Source organism: Heteronotia binoei, chromosome 4 (genome assembly GCF_032191835.1).
Source record: "Heteronotia binoei isolate CCM8104 ecotype False Entrance Well chromosome 4, APGP_CSIRO_Hbin_v1, whole genome shotgun sequence".
Taxonomy (NCBI): domain Eukaryota; kingdom Metazoa; phylum Chordata; class Lepidosauria; order Squamata; family Gekkonidae; genus Heteronotia; species Heteronotia binoei.
Window position 1 is genome coordinate 25,687,003 of NC_083226.1, and position 13,660 is coordinate 25,700,662.

Consider the following 13,660-nt stretch of genomic DNA (forward strand, 5'->3'; position numbering starts at 1 on the left):
CCAACTAAAAAGGGTCCAGGCAAATAGGCGTGAAAAACCTCAGCTTGAGAACCTGGAGAGCCGCTGCCAGTCTGAGTAGACAGTACTGACTTTGATGGACCAAGGGTCTGATTCAGTATAAGGCAGCTTCGTATATTCATATATATTCAATCTTCAACCAAATTACCATTCTGGCCCTAACTCTGAATGCGGTCCTACCCAGGGGGCCAGTTTTGTCTTTACACAATTCTGCTCCAACTTGCATGTCCATTTTCAACATGCATGGAAAATTTATTTATATATCTCCAGAGAACCTGCTTGAGATGGACTACAAAATACAATGTAATACAAATCATACACTGTTGAAAGCCACAGCAATAAAACATTCAGCGGTTTAGGAAAAAAGTATCATAAAACATTGCTTTGGCTAAAAGCAGACTGTAAAAATACTGATAATAATGAAAAGATCAATCTTCCCCCCAGTTAAAAGCTCTGGTGTGAAGAAGATGGTATGGAAATTAGATAGGAAGGGTGATGCCAAAGAAGGTTATGGCAAGTCACTGGGTCTAGAAGCCAGAACTAAATACTGATTGTGTGGGCGTTTGTGTATGAGTTTGCTTTGCCTCCCACACAAGCATTGGTCAGAATTTGGCATTCTTCTGTCATAATTTTAATTTTCCCTTTGATGTATCCTTCTAGGCTCTGAGAAAGATGGTTTTGTAACCCAGCATTCTGAACTAATTAGTGTTTTGCCTGAAGTGTTTGTTCCTTATAGGTATTTTGCACCTGCTGGGAGTTGGACATTTAAATCTTCTTCCTGAGGCAAATTAATACCTCCAAAAAGCTGGTGAAAGAAAAGTCAGTTCTACAAGAATAACTAAAGTGTGTTTTATTTTAGTAAAAAGGAGATCTTGATTCTAAATCTATTTAATGTGTATGTCCTGATAATTTTTTGATGGAACTTTTTTTCAGTTCCAGTTTATACTTTTGGGGCTAATGTTAGAGTTTTTTCCCTACATTACTGCAAAAGCACTATAAGTGTGTGACTAGCACAAAGTTTATTTATTTACTTCATTTATTTCCCACTTTTCTCCTCAATGGGGATCCGAAATGGCTTACATCATTCTCTTTTCCTTTTTGTCTCCATAAACCAACCCTCTGAGGCCTGCCCAGAGCGGAGACTCCTACAGAGATGCAACCTTCATTTTCGTCTGATTGTTAATAATTCTACTGAGGCTTGGTAATTCTACTGCTGGAGTACTGGAACGATCCAATTGCAATCAATCCAGGGATGGCGGTGAATCTTGTACCCCTAGTGGAAGCTGTTTGGCAGGACGACAGACCAGAACAAGGAATTATGCAGAGACAGCGGCATTAGGCAGACTTTGTGAATGGGTTCTTAGAGATCAGGGGAACCTTTTAATGTAGTGTACTTATTTATTTATTACATTTATATACCACCATTCCCCCAATTTGGGGTTCTTCGTGGTTAACGTTATAAATACAATTGTAATAAATACTATAAATATATATAACAAAAGCTGTAAAAACAACAGTAATCAAACGAATCAGATGGTGCTAAATATTACATATCCTTCTTTAGAGGGAAGGAGACTGGGAGTGGCAGCTGTTGCTGTCCTCAACCATAGGCCTGGCAAAACATCTCTGTCTTACAGGCCCTGAGGAACAGCATTAGATCTCGCAGGGCCCGGATGTCATTAGGCAGAAAGTTCCATGAGGCCGGCACCAGGACTTCACCCTGGCCTGTAGCATTCTGCACTCATGGAAGTTTCCAAACATGTTTCAAGGGCACTGTAATGGGTATCTTTTCTTTGCAATCATGCTCAGAGTTTGCAATCATGCTCAAAGTGGCAAAGAGGAAGTCATATATAGTCCCTTTTTGTGCATTTGTCACTTTGATGGTTTCATGAAGCTTCATTTGGGCCCCTACAAGGCTTTTATATGTTTTGTCAATAAACACATGTACTTTTGTCTTTAACTATTGTGGTTTTTAACTTTTCGCCCCTTACTAGTACTCTAAACTTCTGTTGGAAGTCTTTGTTTCCCAGCTTAGCTAGCTTCTAGTACTGAAGTTCAGCAGTGGAGAATAACCCCAGGGGAAGGTGTAATGGAAGGATGTTATGGGGTGGGTCCGGTGGTGATACCTCAGTATTTAATTTTGCTCCGCTTATAAAAATAGACATGTACACTTTTTACTTCCTATGCGTCTGGGGCAAATCTGTGTTTAAGCCCTCACACACGTGCCACTGTGTGTCTAATTTGGCCTTAAGTTCAGCGTGTGACCTTGGACTAGTCACTGTCCCTCAGCCTAACCTGCTGCAGTGTTGTTACTGTGAAGATAAAATGGAGGAGCAGAAAATGGTGTTATAAGCAGCTTTGGGCTCCCATTGATGAGGAAAAACAGGGTATGGTTATCAAAATAATAAAAAGCATCCCCAGAGTTTTTAAAGCAGGATGAATATGTTTTTAGTTCCTGCACTTCCCTTCCACTACAGGAAGCATCATGAGGAGCCATTTTGAAAGACTTGTAAGCACTGTGCACATGTGAGAGATCAGCTCATTCAGAATTTTGATAAATGTTCTCGAAGAAGTGCTCTGTTTCAGTGGGCAAGCTTACCCCATGAGGTTTTGTTTTGCATGTGGTTGGCCGTTTAAGAGAAACCCAGATACGTTAGTGGCAGTTGTTTAAGAGGGTTTCAGGATGACTGAATAAATCTGTGCCCGGTATCTTAAAACCAGCTGTGCATTGGTTCTTGGTTGAGCATCTCTGGCTCAACAACCAGACTTTGTTGACAGTGCTAACTCCTTAGCAGACCCTTCTAAGTCCACTGAAGTCAACGTAGGATGAAACAATAATTTTCTTCCAACAATGGGGCAAGCATTGCAGGTATAGTCACAAATATTGTCACTAACCAGGACTGCTCATGCTTTATTTGTGTAGGCAAACCTGCACTGAAAAGGGGTACCAAAGAAACAATACTACTTTCAGTTTAGAAAATAACTTCTGCCTGAAGTAGGTTATTATTCAGTTCAAGTGACCAGGCTGAGTGGCTAATAACAGAACTAATTTAGGCCTATAACCACGGATTAAGGAATGAGGCTGCGCAGTCTCTGAACCTCTTACATGTGAATGCTTCCTTTTATCTATGGATCAAAATTCTATTTATACTGATATGAATTGTGGTTAACCCTCGCCTGGGTGTACTTCTAACTGAGCATTTTAACCTCTGGTGGCCCGAAACGTGCGATTGATAAACATTGCATCAGCGTTAGCTTTTCTCCCTGGCCTCATATTTCTGTCCTGAAGTATCTTCTTGTGCCAGGTGTAATTTCAGTTTTCTTTCTTTTTCTTTTTAAATGAAGTTTCACTCAAACTTGAGATTTGAAAAAATGAAGCACCGAAAGAGCATATTTTCAGCCTTTCTCCAGGCCTCTGTACTAAAAGCCTCTTTTTGGATCAGATTTGTTGTCTAGATTATTTCTGGAATGCCACAAATAGAGATCAGGGACAAGACACAGAGCAAGGGAAAACTTTAGATAAACAAATTTAGAGGGAGATTGAGGTGGGTATCCATGTTGATCTGAAGCAGCAGAATAAAGTTTGAGTTCAGTGCCACTTTTGAGACCAACAAAGTTTTATTCAAGGTATCTGCTCTCAGCGTCATCTTCCTTCCTACTTAGGGAAGGATAATACAGGGGTAATATAGGCTGATATTACAAGGCTGATCATTGACCAGGGGAAATTCCTAAAACTAGATATAACTGTCACTTGGAAACAGTGATTCCCAAACTATACGCCAAGGCCTGCTAGTTTGTAATAAAAGGGGATGGAGTGTGCCATGAACAGGGTCAGTTCAAGGTGTATTGTGGTTCAGGCAAAGTAATTCCTCACTTCCCAGGCACATAAATATTACTCTGAACCCAGCAGTGAATGTATCACTCCAGGGGAGGGGTGATGCCAAATGCCTCCCCTGTCATTGGTTGGCTAGAAGCAGATGAGCCCCTGCAGTAAGCCCGAAGCAGCTGTTATAGGTTTGGCTGGACCCAACTGGCCATGGCTTCCACAAAAACTCCAGCTCATCATGCTGGATACATAGAAAAGCCCAAGACAAACTCATTTGCATATTAGGCCACACCCCCTGACATCAGGCCAGCCGGAACAGCATTTCTTCTCCAAAAAAGCCCTGGATACACCGGTTACTGTTCTGTGCTTGTTGGAAGTGATGTCCTCTACCCTTGCCTGTGAGGACGAAAGCAAAGTCCTTTATTTGTAATACAAGGCTAAGAACATTTCCTGTTGGGGAGATTTTCCCAAGAGGAAATAATTCTTAGCCTTGTAGTACAGATCTAACTACCATCCCCACAGTAGAGCCATCCCTTATGCTTTGGAGATAGGAATAAAAATGGCTGAACAGTGACAGCTTTCAGTGGAGAGGAAGCTTTCAAAGGAGTGGATGTCTCCCTTTGTGATAGGACAGCTGTTTGAGCTCACACAGATGATCAAACTGCTCTAGGGCGAGCTCTCACTCTGGGATAACCGGATCACCTAGATCACTTTTGCCACATGTTGGGTGCAGCTGTGTGGTAGAATGGTATGCCATATTTACCCAGTGCTGTGGTGAGATCCTAAGAGGCTGCTTCCAAATCATCACTTTAAAACTCATTGTACAATACCCTTCATAAAGGTATGTGGCAGAACGGGCCTGCAGGCCCTGTTCTACCCTGCCCTTTGAAGTTTTCCCAACACCTGTAGATCCTTTTCCTTCTTTCTCAGGTAACCACTGTCACCACTTGATCTTTATAAGCAATTGCCTGCCACAAGGGTCAGGACTCCCAGCTTCCCTTCCAAGTTCTGAGGCCTTGTCTTTGCATTTCCTGCTTCCCAGCACCTAGTTATCATGGGGACAATTTATTGCTTTGTGTGCCCCTGGAGAAATAGCCACTTGGCAACTGATTGCCTTCCCCCTTGCACTCCTTTTAAAATAGTGTGTCCAAGATAGTGAAGGTCATGGAAAACCCCCTACCAGCATCAAAAGTTATAAAGTATTTATTAAAAAGAATATATTCACAAGCATACTTTTAGCACAAAAGATTCAAAAGGGATTCAAAAGAAACGGGTAAAATGCAATTCTTTTTTCACTCTCTATATGCCTGCCCCGTTGGATGTTAAAATATAGAACTGGCTCCTTAACTTAGGAAGTTACAAATCTCTACAGAGTCACCATTATCTTGAGAAACAGCTCTCCAGGCCAGCACATGGTAATGACCCCCTCTTCCAGACCTCAGTTAAGAGTTCTGTCTGCTTTGATGGACTCAGCACAAAAGAGAGCTTCCTTCTGATTCCCAGGAATTTTATCACCTCTCTTTTCCCATCCATTGACCAGATCAGGCTGGGTAAGAGAAGCTTTTCCTGGAGATTCTTCAGGAATTACTTCCTGAAGTCTCTTTAGCATTTAAGACCTCCAAGTCTCTGTTCCCTGCTTGAAGGACCTGGGGGGGGGATTGATCACCCCATTGTCTGGAGTGATTAGCATTTGTATGAAAGTGGCTGAGGTAAGTCTGGAAAGCAATTGAACTGACCCTCCCTCTTCCTGCCTGGTCTCTGCCCAGAGAGGAGAAAAAAACTTTTAAAATGTGGAGTGAGGAGTTTGCTCATTTCAAACTTAAGAAAAAATGCATTTCTTCACAAGATATCCTGAAAGAAGTACTGCTGCTGCTGTTCTGAGGAGACTGTTCAAGAAAATCCCATACAGTTGTTGTTAAATATACAATCTTGTGTTCTGTGCTCTTCCTGCAGTTGGCCCGTTGCACATTGAGTTCTCTCAGCCTGTGAGCATAAAGAAGGTGGAGGAGGAAAACTCAGATGTGACCCTAGGAGGCCGCTACACCCCAAAGGACTGCATAGCACTGCAGAAAGTAGCCATTATTATCCCATTCAGAAACCGGGACGAACACTTGAAATACTGGCTGAACTATTTGCATCCAATCCTTCAAAGACAACAGCTTGATTATGGTATATATGTAATTAACCAGGTAAGAGATCAATAGAGTCTCCATTGTGTACCGATAACATAATAGGGGTTATGTGCATGCACCCTGTGCCATTTTGGACGACTATTTGATTTTTTCCTGAGAAAACAAGTAGCGGAATGAGAAATTTTTAAAAATCTAGGCAAAAAGATCTTGCTATGCAAGCAGTTAACAAAACCGATAACCTTTGCTTAATTGTTTTATTTTCGGCGGGGGGCGGGGGGGACATGCAAGGTTTAGAAGCAACTAACAATTTGCATTAACACTGTAATAACAACTGGCTATTAATTACAACCTTGAGCAATATGGAACCAGCAGAGAGCCATAAATCGGCCAAGAACTTGATAAAATCTGTCTGGTCTCTCCCTCCAGCTACTCAGATGTCATTCTAAAGTTGTTACTGGCCTTATAAGACTCAGATATGGGCTGGCTGTGCAAGCTGTTCCTTAGCACAGTTCTAGGTAGGCTGTGGATCAAGTTGTCCCCATTGGAACTTTGATAATAGGCATCTCATGTTATAGGCAGCATGCAAGAGGAGACTTCATCTGTTCTTCAGTCAGATTTTCACGTTATGCTCTTTCAAAAAATCTCAATTGGATGAGCTCTCCTTGTCACTTGTTAACTTATGTATCTGAAAATAAATGATGCTCTCTTCCCACCACCACATATTTTAACACAAAACTGGAACTGGTAACGCTCCAGAAGGAGAAGAGTGATATACTCCATGTATCTTTACACAAGCATATATCTTTACATGTGTCACCAGGGGTGGAATTCTAGCAGGAGCTCCTTTGCATATTAGGCCACACCCCTCTGATATAGTCAATCCTCCAAGAGCTTACAAAAAAGAGCCTTGTAAGCTCTTGGAGGATTGGCTATATTGGGGTGTGTAGCCAAATATGCAAAGGAGCTCCTGCTAGAATTCCACCCCTGTGTGTCACAAAAACAAATCTTGCAAAGGGAGCAAAAAAAGCCCAATACTGTTTCTCGCTAGTTTGGAGTATCACATAAAACTGATTGAAAGAGGAAAACTATTGAACTGGATGCACAGAGTTTAGGAAATGTAGTAATCAGATGATTATATGGTCTGGCGCCAGCAAATATTGCTGTTGTCTAATGAGGTAGGTATTTTTGTCTCTTGCTCTCTCTGTGGTCATGGCATGCGTTCCTAGGAATATGCTTATCTCCATTCTGCCTTTAGTTACGATAATTGCTGGAGCTACTAATGTGTTCCAGTTGAGTTGGTAGCGTATCATCTTATCCCTGTCATGTTAAAAACAACGGTACCTGCACCTTAATGAGTGGAATATCTTCTTCCCTTTTACAGTGCCATTCATAGCTAAAAGTGGGTGAATCATAGGCTTGTACTGAGGAGCTGGCCAGGTATCATGGGCAGGCACAGGCTGCAGTGAAGTCCAATGAAGGCTGCTTGTTTGGTTCCAAAGGGAGAATCCGGAGCCCTCCTTCAGAAGCAACATGCCGGGACTGTGCAGGAAGGCGACCCGTCTTGGAGCTTTATATCCGACAGAGGCTTCTGATTGGCTATTTGATGTCACCTGATTCCCCAGGCGTGGAGGATTCTTAGCTGTTGTGCACGTGAACACGGGAATTGCCTGTACTTCCCTTTTCTGGTCATCAGTCCTAATTGTGCAGGGAGGCCGAGGAGTAGAGTTCCAGGTTCAAGTCCCGTAGCGCCTGCCACTTGGCTTGTATTATTTTAGCTCTTCAGTGCTAGCTTTGTAGCATATTGATGCAGCTTGTGAAACAAGTACAAGCTTGAAATACTCGGTCATGGGCAGGGCTTTTTTTTTTTAGCAGGAACTCCTTTGCCTTATAGAAAGCACATATTTATCACCTGGTGATTGCACACTAGTATACTGTGAAAATATTGGAGGCATACCTGAAAAAAATAAGTCTCCACTGTGAATGCTTCTATAACTCTGCACATCCCTAGTCCCTTTCTGCTTCTCTGCTGATATGTGTGATGTGTTCCCAAGGGAGAACTTACAGGGCTCTTGGTACAGGGCCTACTGTAAGCTCCAGGAGGATGGGCTACATCAGGGGTGTGTGGCAAAGGAGTTCCTGCTGCAGAAAAAAAGCCCTGGTCATGGGTATCTTTCTGGGAAAGGTCTATGCAACATCTTAAGAAGTTTAGTTGTGCCCTCTAGTTATTAAAAAACCAGTCTAGCACCAAGAGCCATTGTGAATTTGCAGACTTTGTCAGTTGTGCATAATATTCTAAGCGCGTTTTCCTAAACCTAGGCAATGCAACTGCTTTGTGCGCAGTCCAGGACAACAGAAAGCAGAACATGGACTGTAAACTTGCTTGACTTTCATCAGCTTATAAGCAAGATCCTCTCAAGTGCCAATTTCGCAGGTCAGCCACGCTGCATGACACTTCTGTGGAAAGCTAGTAACATTTAACCAGATTTCGACTTGGGAAATTGGTTTTTAAAGCTTCTGCATAAGCAGTCTTTCCCTTTTTTTAAAAAAAGCAACAGTCAGTCTTGCTTAGACGATAAGATCTCGTTAAAGAAATTGTGGAATTACACTCATTTATTGCAGCAGTTCCGAAGTATTTGATTCTTAGGAACACAGGTGTTTTCTTTTATTAAAACCAGAGGCATACCTGACTGTTGCTCTCCAAAAGATACACGCTCCCTCCCTCCTTCTCAATCTGCTCCCCAAAGAAAGTATGGACTGACAGGCATCCCCTTTGCCTTCTGTCTAATTAGTGAGGAGTCAAGCTTGAGAGGCACTTTCTGAGCAAGAGTGATGCTGCTCGGATACCCCTGTACCTGCCGGCAGCTGCAATGCCAGTGGTGTCACAGAATCCCCGTGTGTCCTGACTCCCTCCCTTGGGAACACATCACACTGCTTATATATCAGCAGAGAAGCAGGGATGTGCAGAGTTATAGAAGCATTCACAATGGAGACTTAATTTTTTCAGGTATGCTTCCAGTATTTCCACAGTATACTAGAAGAAGAAGAAGAAGAAGAAGAAGAAGAAGATACCATATTGAGTGGTCATTGGAAATACAGCCTTTGAATGGGTTCAGCTGGAAGTTACTTTTGATTATTGCCTTGAGTTGGAGGGAAATGCTTATTGGCCCTCTTAATTTCAGCTTCTCCTTCAGATCTTGGGTCTTTTAACAGCATAAAGGGTGGATATGTGACCCTTTTTAACTGTGTTTCTTAATTGTGTGTTTGCTTCTCTTTATTTTACCATACTGAATGCTTTCTCAGAAACAGTGGTCCTAAATGCAGTTCATTGGGGGGGAAACCACAGATTTCAACAGAACTTTCTTGTGTGTTTTGGATTCACAGCCTTAATGCTATTTTGTTGACAATATGTCCGGAGTTTGCAAGGAAACTAGAAAGTCTAGGAAGCTTGTGCAGTTTAGGCATATCTGGGACACGATGGTACAGTTGCTGCTCTCGTTTTGGAGCCAAGGTAATATAACAAGTTGTCCAGTGTTTATTTCAGCAGAATATGTCATGTGCTATGTACAGCTCTGCTTGTTTACGTATGTAAAATGCAAAACTGGCAGTCACTTAAACTATCCAGATGCCTTTTTTTTTTTTGCCTATGGGGAGCTTTCAAAGCCAAAGACAATGTTTCTTATTTCTTTGCTCTTTTGACAATTGCTTTTTTCCTCTTCACGTCCTTGTCTGTACTACTTTTGCATCCATTCTTCTTCTCTTGTCCCCCCCTTTCTTCTTTCTAGTGGGGAAATCTTACCTTTTGCTTGTTAAGCCTGCCCTATAGCAAGGCAAATCAATGAAGCAAGGAGAATTTCTGTGCAAGGGAGTCTTGCTCCATCTGTATGCTTCTGTACTCTGCATCTCGTAGGACAAAAAAAAAATAAAGGAAAGAAAAATGTCGACCATCCTGCTGCTTCAATGGTAACGTCCAACTTCTTAACTACTAGCACCGTGCAAATTGAAACATGAATCCATTTCATTTTTGCCATTGACTTCCAAAACATCCAGAATACATTAGATTGAATGGTGTATGGAATGGGGCATGGGGAAAGAGTGAGAATATGTAAAATCGGCAGGGGATGGAATTCTGGAAGAGCCAATGAGACAAGCTAGATGCACGTTGTCTTCTGACATGCAACTTGGCTCCCTCAATGAAGCCGTCTTTAATTACTTGCACTGCAGCCATCTCTCCGTGGTGTTTTCTGCTTGTACTGCACAGCATTCTAGGTTGCAATGATTGCTATGTGGATACCTAGTGGATTGCAGGCCTGCCTTGTATATTGGTTTGGACAAACATTGATTTTAAGTTCCATTCTGCTGTTTCAGTGATGTGTCCAAATTTCTGCCTTGAGCAGAAGGCTTTCAACTTTGGTTTCTCTGCCTCTACCACAGAATTCCGATGCATTGCAAGAGGATTCTGGAATACATTTTGGAGCATACCCCCTGTCCACTTGAGGCACACATTGGGCCTTCATCCCCCATGAACTGAGGGTGCCCTGTGGAGTATGTTTACGTACTTTCCTCTGTTTCTTTGTTACAATGGTTGGAATAATTAATAGTGGGAGATGGGCTGTCTTTCGGGGAGATGCCTCCTCATCAGAAAGGAGCTGTGGCATAGTGGTAGAGAGCATGCTTTGCACATAGAAGGTGTCAGGTTCAAGTCTCAGCCTCTCCAGCTAGAAAACATCAGGTAGGAGGTGATGCAAGAGATTTCTACCTAAAGAAGTGCTGCCATTCAGAGTAGACAATGCTGAGCCTAATAGACCAGTGCTCTGGCTGACTGTAATGGCAGTTTCATGTGCGTATATCTATTCCTACCCACCACTACTGATTTTCTCTCAAGATTCCATAGCCACAGTCAGTGTTCCCTCTAAGCTGCAGAATCTTGTGAGCAAAAATTCTACTTTGTGAGCTGCTGCCATTAAAGTTGTGAGCTGCTGGCATTAATGTTGTGAGCCACTGCATAAATTATTGTGCTCTGGGGCCATTTTTTCCTGAGCTAAGACAAAAAATTATAACAAACGTTGGATTTTAATTATTTAATGAAATGTTAATTTTATAGTGTAACTTATTTTTATGTTAGTTTTACATATGTTGTAAGCCGCCCTGAGCCACTCGATGGGAAGGGCGGGATATAAATCCCAGATAAATAAATAAATAAAAAATGTGTGAACCGGAGGCTAAAAATCTGTGAGTTAGCTCACACTAACTCAGCTTAGAGGGAACACTGGCCACAGTATGACATGCATGGAAATACAGAACAGTTCTTTTTGGTGTTCCCATAAACTAGAAAGCTTTACATCCGCTGTTTGGATTTCCTAATTGTATAGTTTTTGTAGGATTTAATTTTAAAAGGCAGAGAAAAAGCCCTGCAACCTACGAGTTCAGGGAACCAGAGAGATTTGGAACTCGCTGTGCCTGAGACAACTCTCTTATGCTCTGGATTCTTCTTAGATAACATTTGTACAGGAGAAAGAACATGCACCAGCTGTTTGACATGTTGTAACACTGGAGCAGAGCATTTCTGTGTGGGATTGGCTCACTTAGCACAGCCAACGGTTCATTCTGCCCAGACTTGACAGAAGCACAGCTGTTCCCGGAGGCGCAAGTCCAGCTGGCTCTTGGAACTGACTAGTAATTAGTTAGAAAAGCCATTTCGAGGAAGAAAGTTCAGCACATGTAATGCTGACTTATCAAGCCAAGCTTTGGTTACCATTTTAAGCCCGTAGAACACGTTAGCAACTTTGAGTACTTTGATGATACAAAAAAAAGGGAGCAGGGATTTTTTTAAGTTCATTATGTGAAAGTAACAAGTTTCTTAGCTGTGCTGTCTCTTTGGGTGAGTTTGAGGCTGAATATGGGAGATACCTCTTCAACCACTTCCTTGCTGTATTAGTGTGCTTTTCACTTTTAGAAGCTGGATATTAATGTACATATGAAATAACTGTCCTGAGACCTTTAAAAAGATAAGATCTCAAATTTTAATTCAAACCAGTGTGCAAATGCATTTCATTTGAAAGACGGAGTTGCAAGATGTTAGTGTGTTGGAAATCTTTTTTTTTTTTTTTTAATTCTCTCTTCCCTTGCCCTTCTGGGTCTTCTACACCTTTGGGACAGTGGTTTGACTCTGGGGCCTGTGGACAACAAAATATGCCTCCTGGCTGCATAGTGGATAGCACTGGACTTTTAACTGTTTTTCAAAACCTTAGAACAGGACCTTCTGTAGTATCACTGCAGGTGATGAGCCTGCAGTCCTTATCTATTAATTTGCCTTCTGTTCCGTCAGTTCTCCCTTGGATCAGGGATGGTCTTGGAGATTCTGGGGCTCTGGGTAAAGATTGAGGATGGGGTCACTGCTGGGCATCCACTGCTGGGCATCCAAACCTGCTCCCTACTACAGGGGGCCAAGCAAGGGGCAGCCCTTGTCCCTTGTGAAGTGGGCAGGGGCCGCTGCAGCCACCAGAAGCTGGCTGACCAAACTTTGGATGGGGCAGGTGCAAGCAGCCGCCGCCACCAAGCCAGGGCTTTTTTTTGTAGCAGGAACTCCTTTGCATATTAGGCTACACTCCTCTGATGTAGCCAATCCTCCAAGAGTTTACAGGGCTCTTAGTACAGGGCCTACTGTAAGCTCCAGGAGGATTGGCTACGTCAAGGGGGTGTAGCCTAATATACAAAGGAGTTCCTGCTGCAAAAAAAGCCCTGCTTGAGGCCCGGGTGAGACATATGTGAGCAGCAGCCACTGCTGAGCTAGCTGCCCCCCACTGTCAGGGTCAGGGGGTTGCTTTCCCCCCATCTCCTCTCCCCGGCGATCAAAGGGGAAGAGGATGCAGTATGGAGGGGAGATCCAGAGTTGTAGAAGGCTGTTCGGAAGTAGGTGCTCCTGATCCTATCAGCTGCCTGGCCCCTTTGGTCTGTGCTGTTAGTTACAGAGCATCACGAGAGTCCTATTCACTCCAGGAAGGGGACAGGAGTGTGATCAAATAAATCATGGCTATATCCTTTTTCAGGGCTTTTTTAATAGAACAGGCCCAGCAGGAATTCATTTGCATATTAGGCCACACATCAGCATAGTTTCACACAGGGCTTTTTGTGAAAAAGCCCAGGAGGAACTCATTTACATATTAGGCCGCACTCCCTGAAACCAAGGCAGCCGGAACTGCGTTCCTGTGCGTTCCTGCTATTTTTTTTTATTATTATTATTATTATTATTATTTATTTATTTATTTATTTATTTATTTAAAGCTCTGTCCTTTTTCATAGCCTTGGGCCTGTCCATTAAACATCTTCAGTTTACAGTCAGGCAACCCTGGTTCGTTATCGCCTGTGACATGAACTACCCCTTATGTGAAAGTAAAAACAAGAATCCAGTGGCAGACAAACAAAATTCAACTGAGCATAAACTTCTGTGAGTCAGACCACTTCACCAGAGAGATGAACTCTGACTCACAGAGCTCATGCTAGAATAAATTGTGTTGATCTTTAAGGTACCCCTACCCTCCTGTATTGTTTTATAGCTACCCATGTGGCATTATCATTCCTTCTGTCTAATGAATAGACTAGTTCCAGGGAATCCTGCGGTTACTCAGAAGGTTATCAATGATTTCGGTAGCAGTGGAAATCTTCCCTGAAAGATGGGCAGCAGCAG

General features: G+C 42.6%; 1 protein-coding gene across 1 annotated transcript in view; it reads left to right on the top strand.

The window, feature by feature from the left end:
* Positions 1–13,660, top strand: part of B4GALT1 (beta-1,4-galactosyltransferase 1) — a 62,923-nt gene that overhangs the window by 26,180 nt on the left and 23,083 nt on the right. Inside the window, exon 2 of the mRNA XM_060236987.1 lies at positions 5,798–6,033. Within this exon, the coding sequence (XP_060092970.1) occupies positions 5,798–6,033 (236 nt within the window). The remainder of the gene's footprint in view (positions 1–5,797; positions 6,034–13,660) is intronic.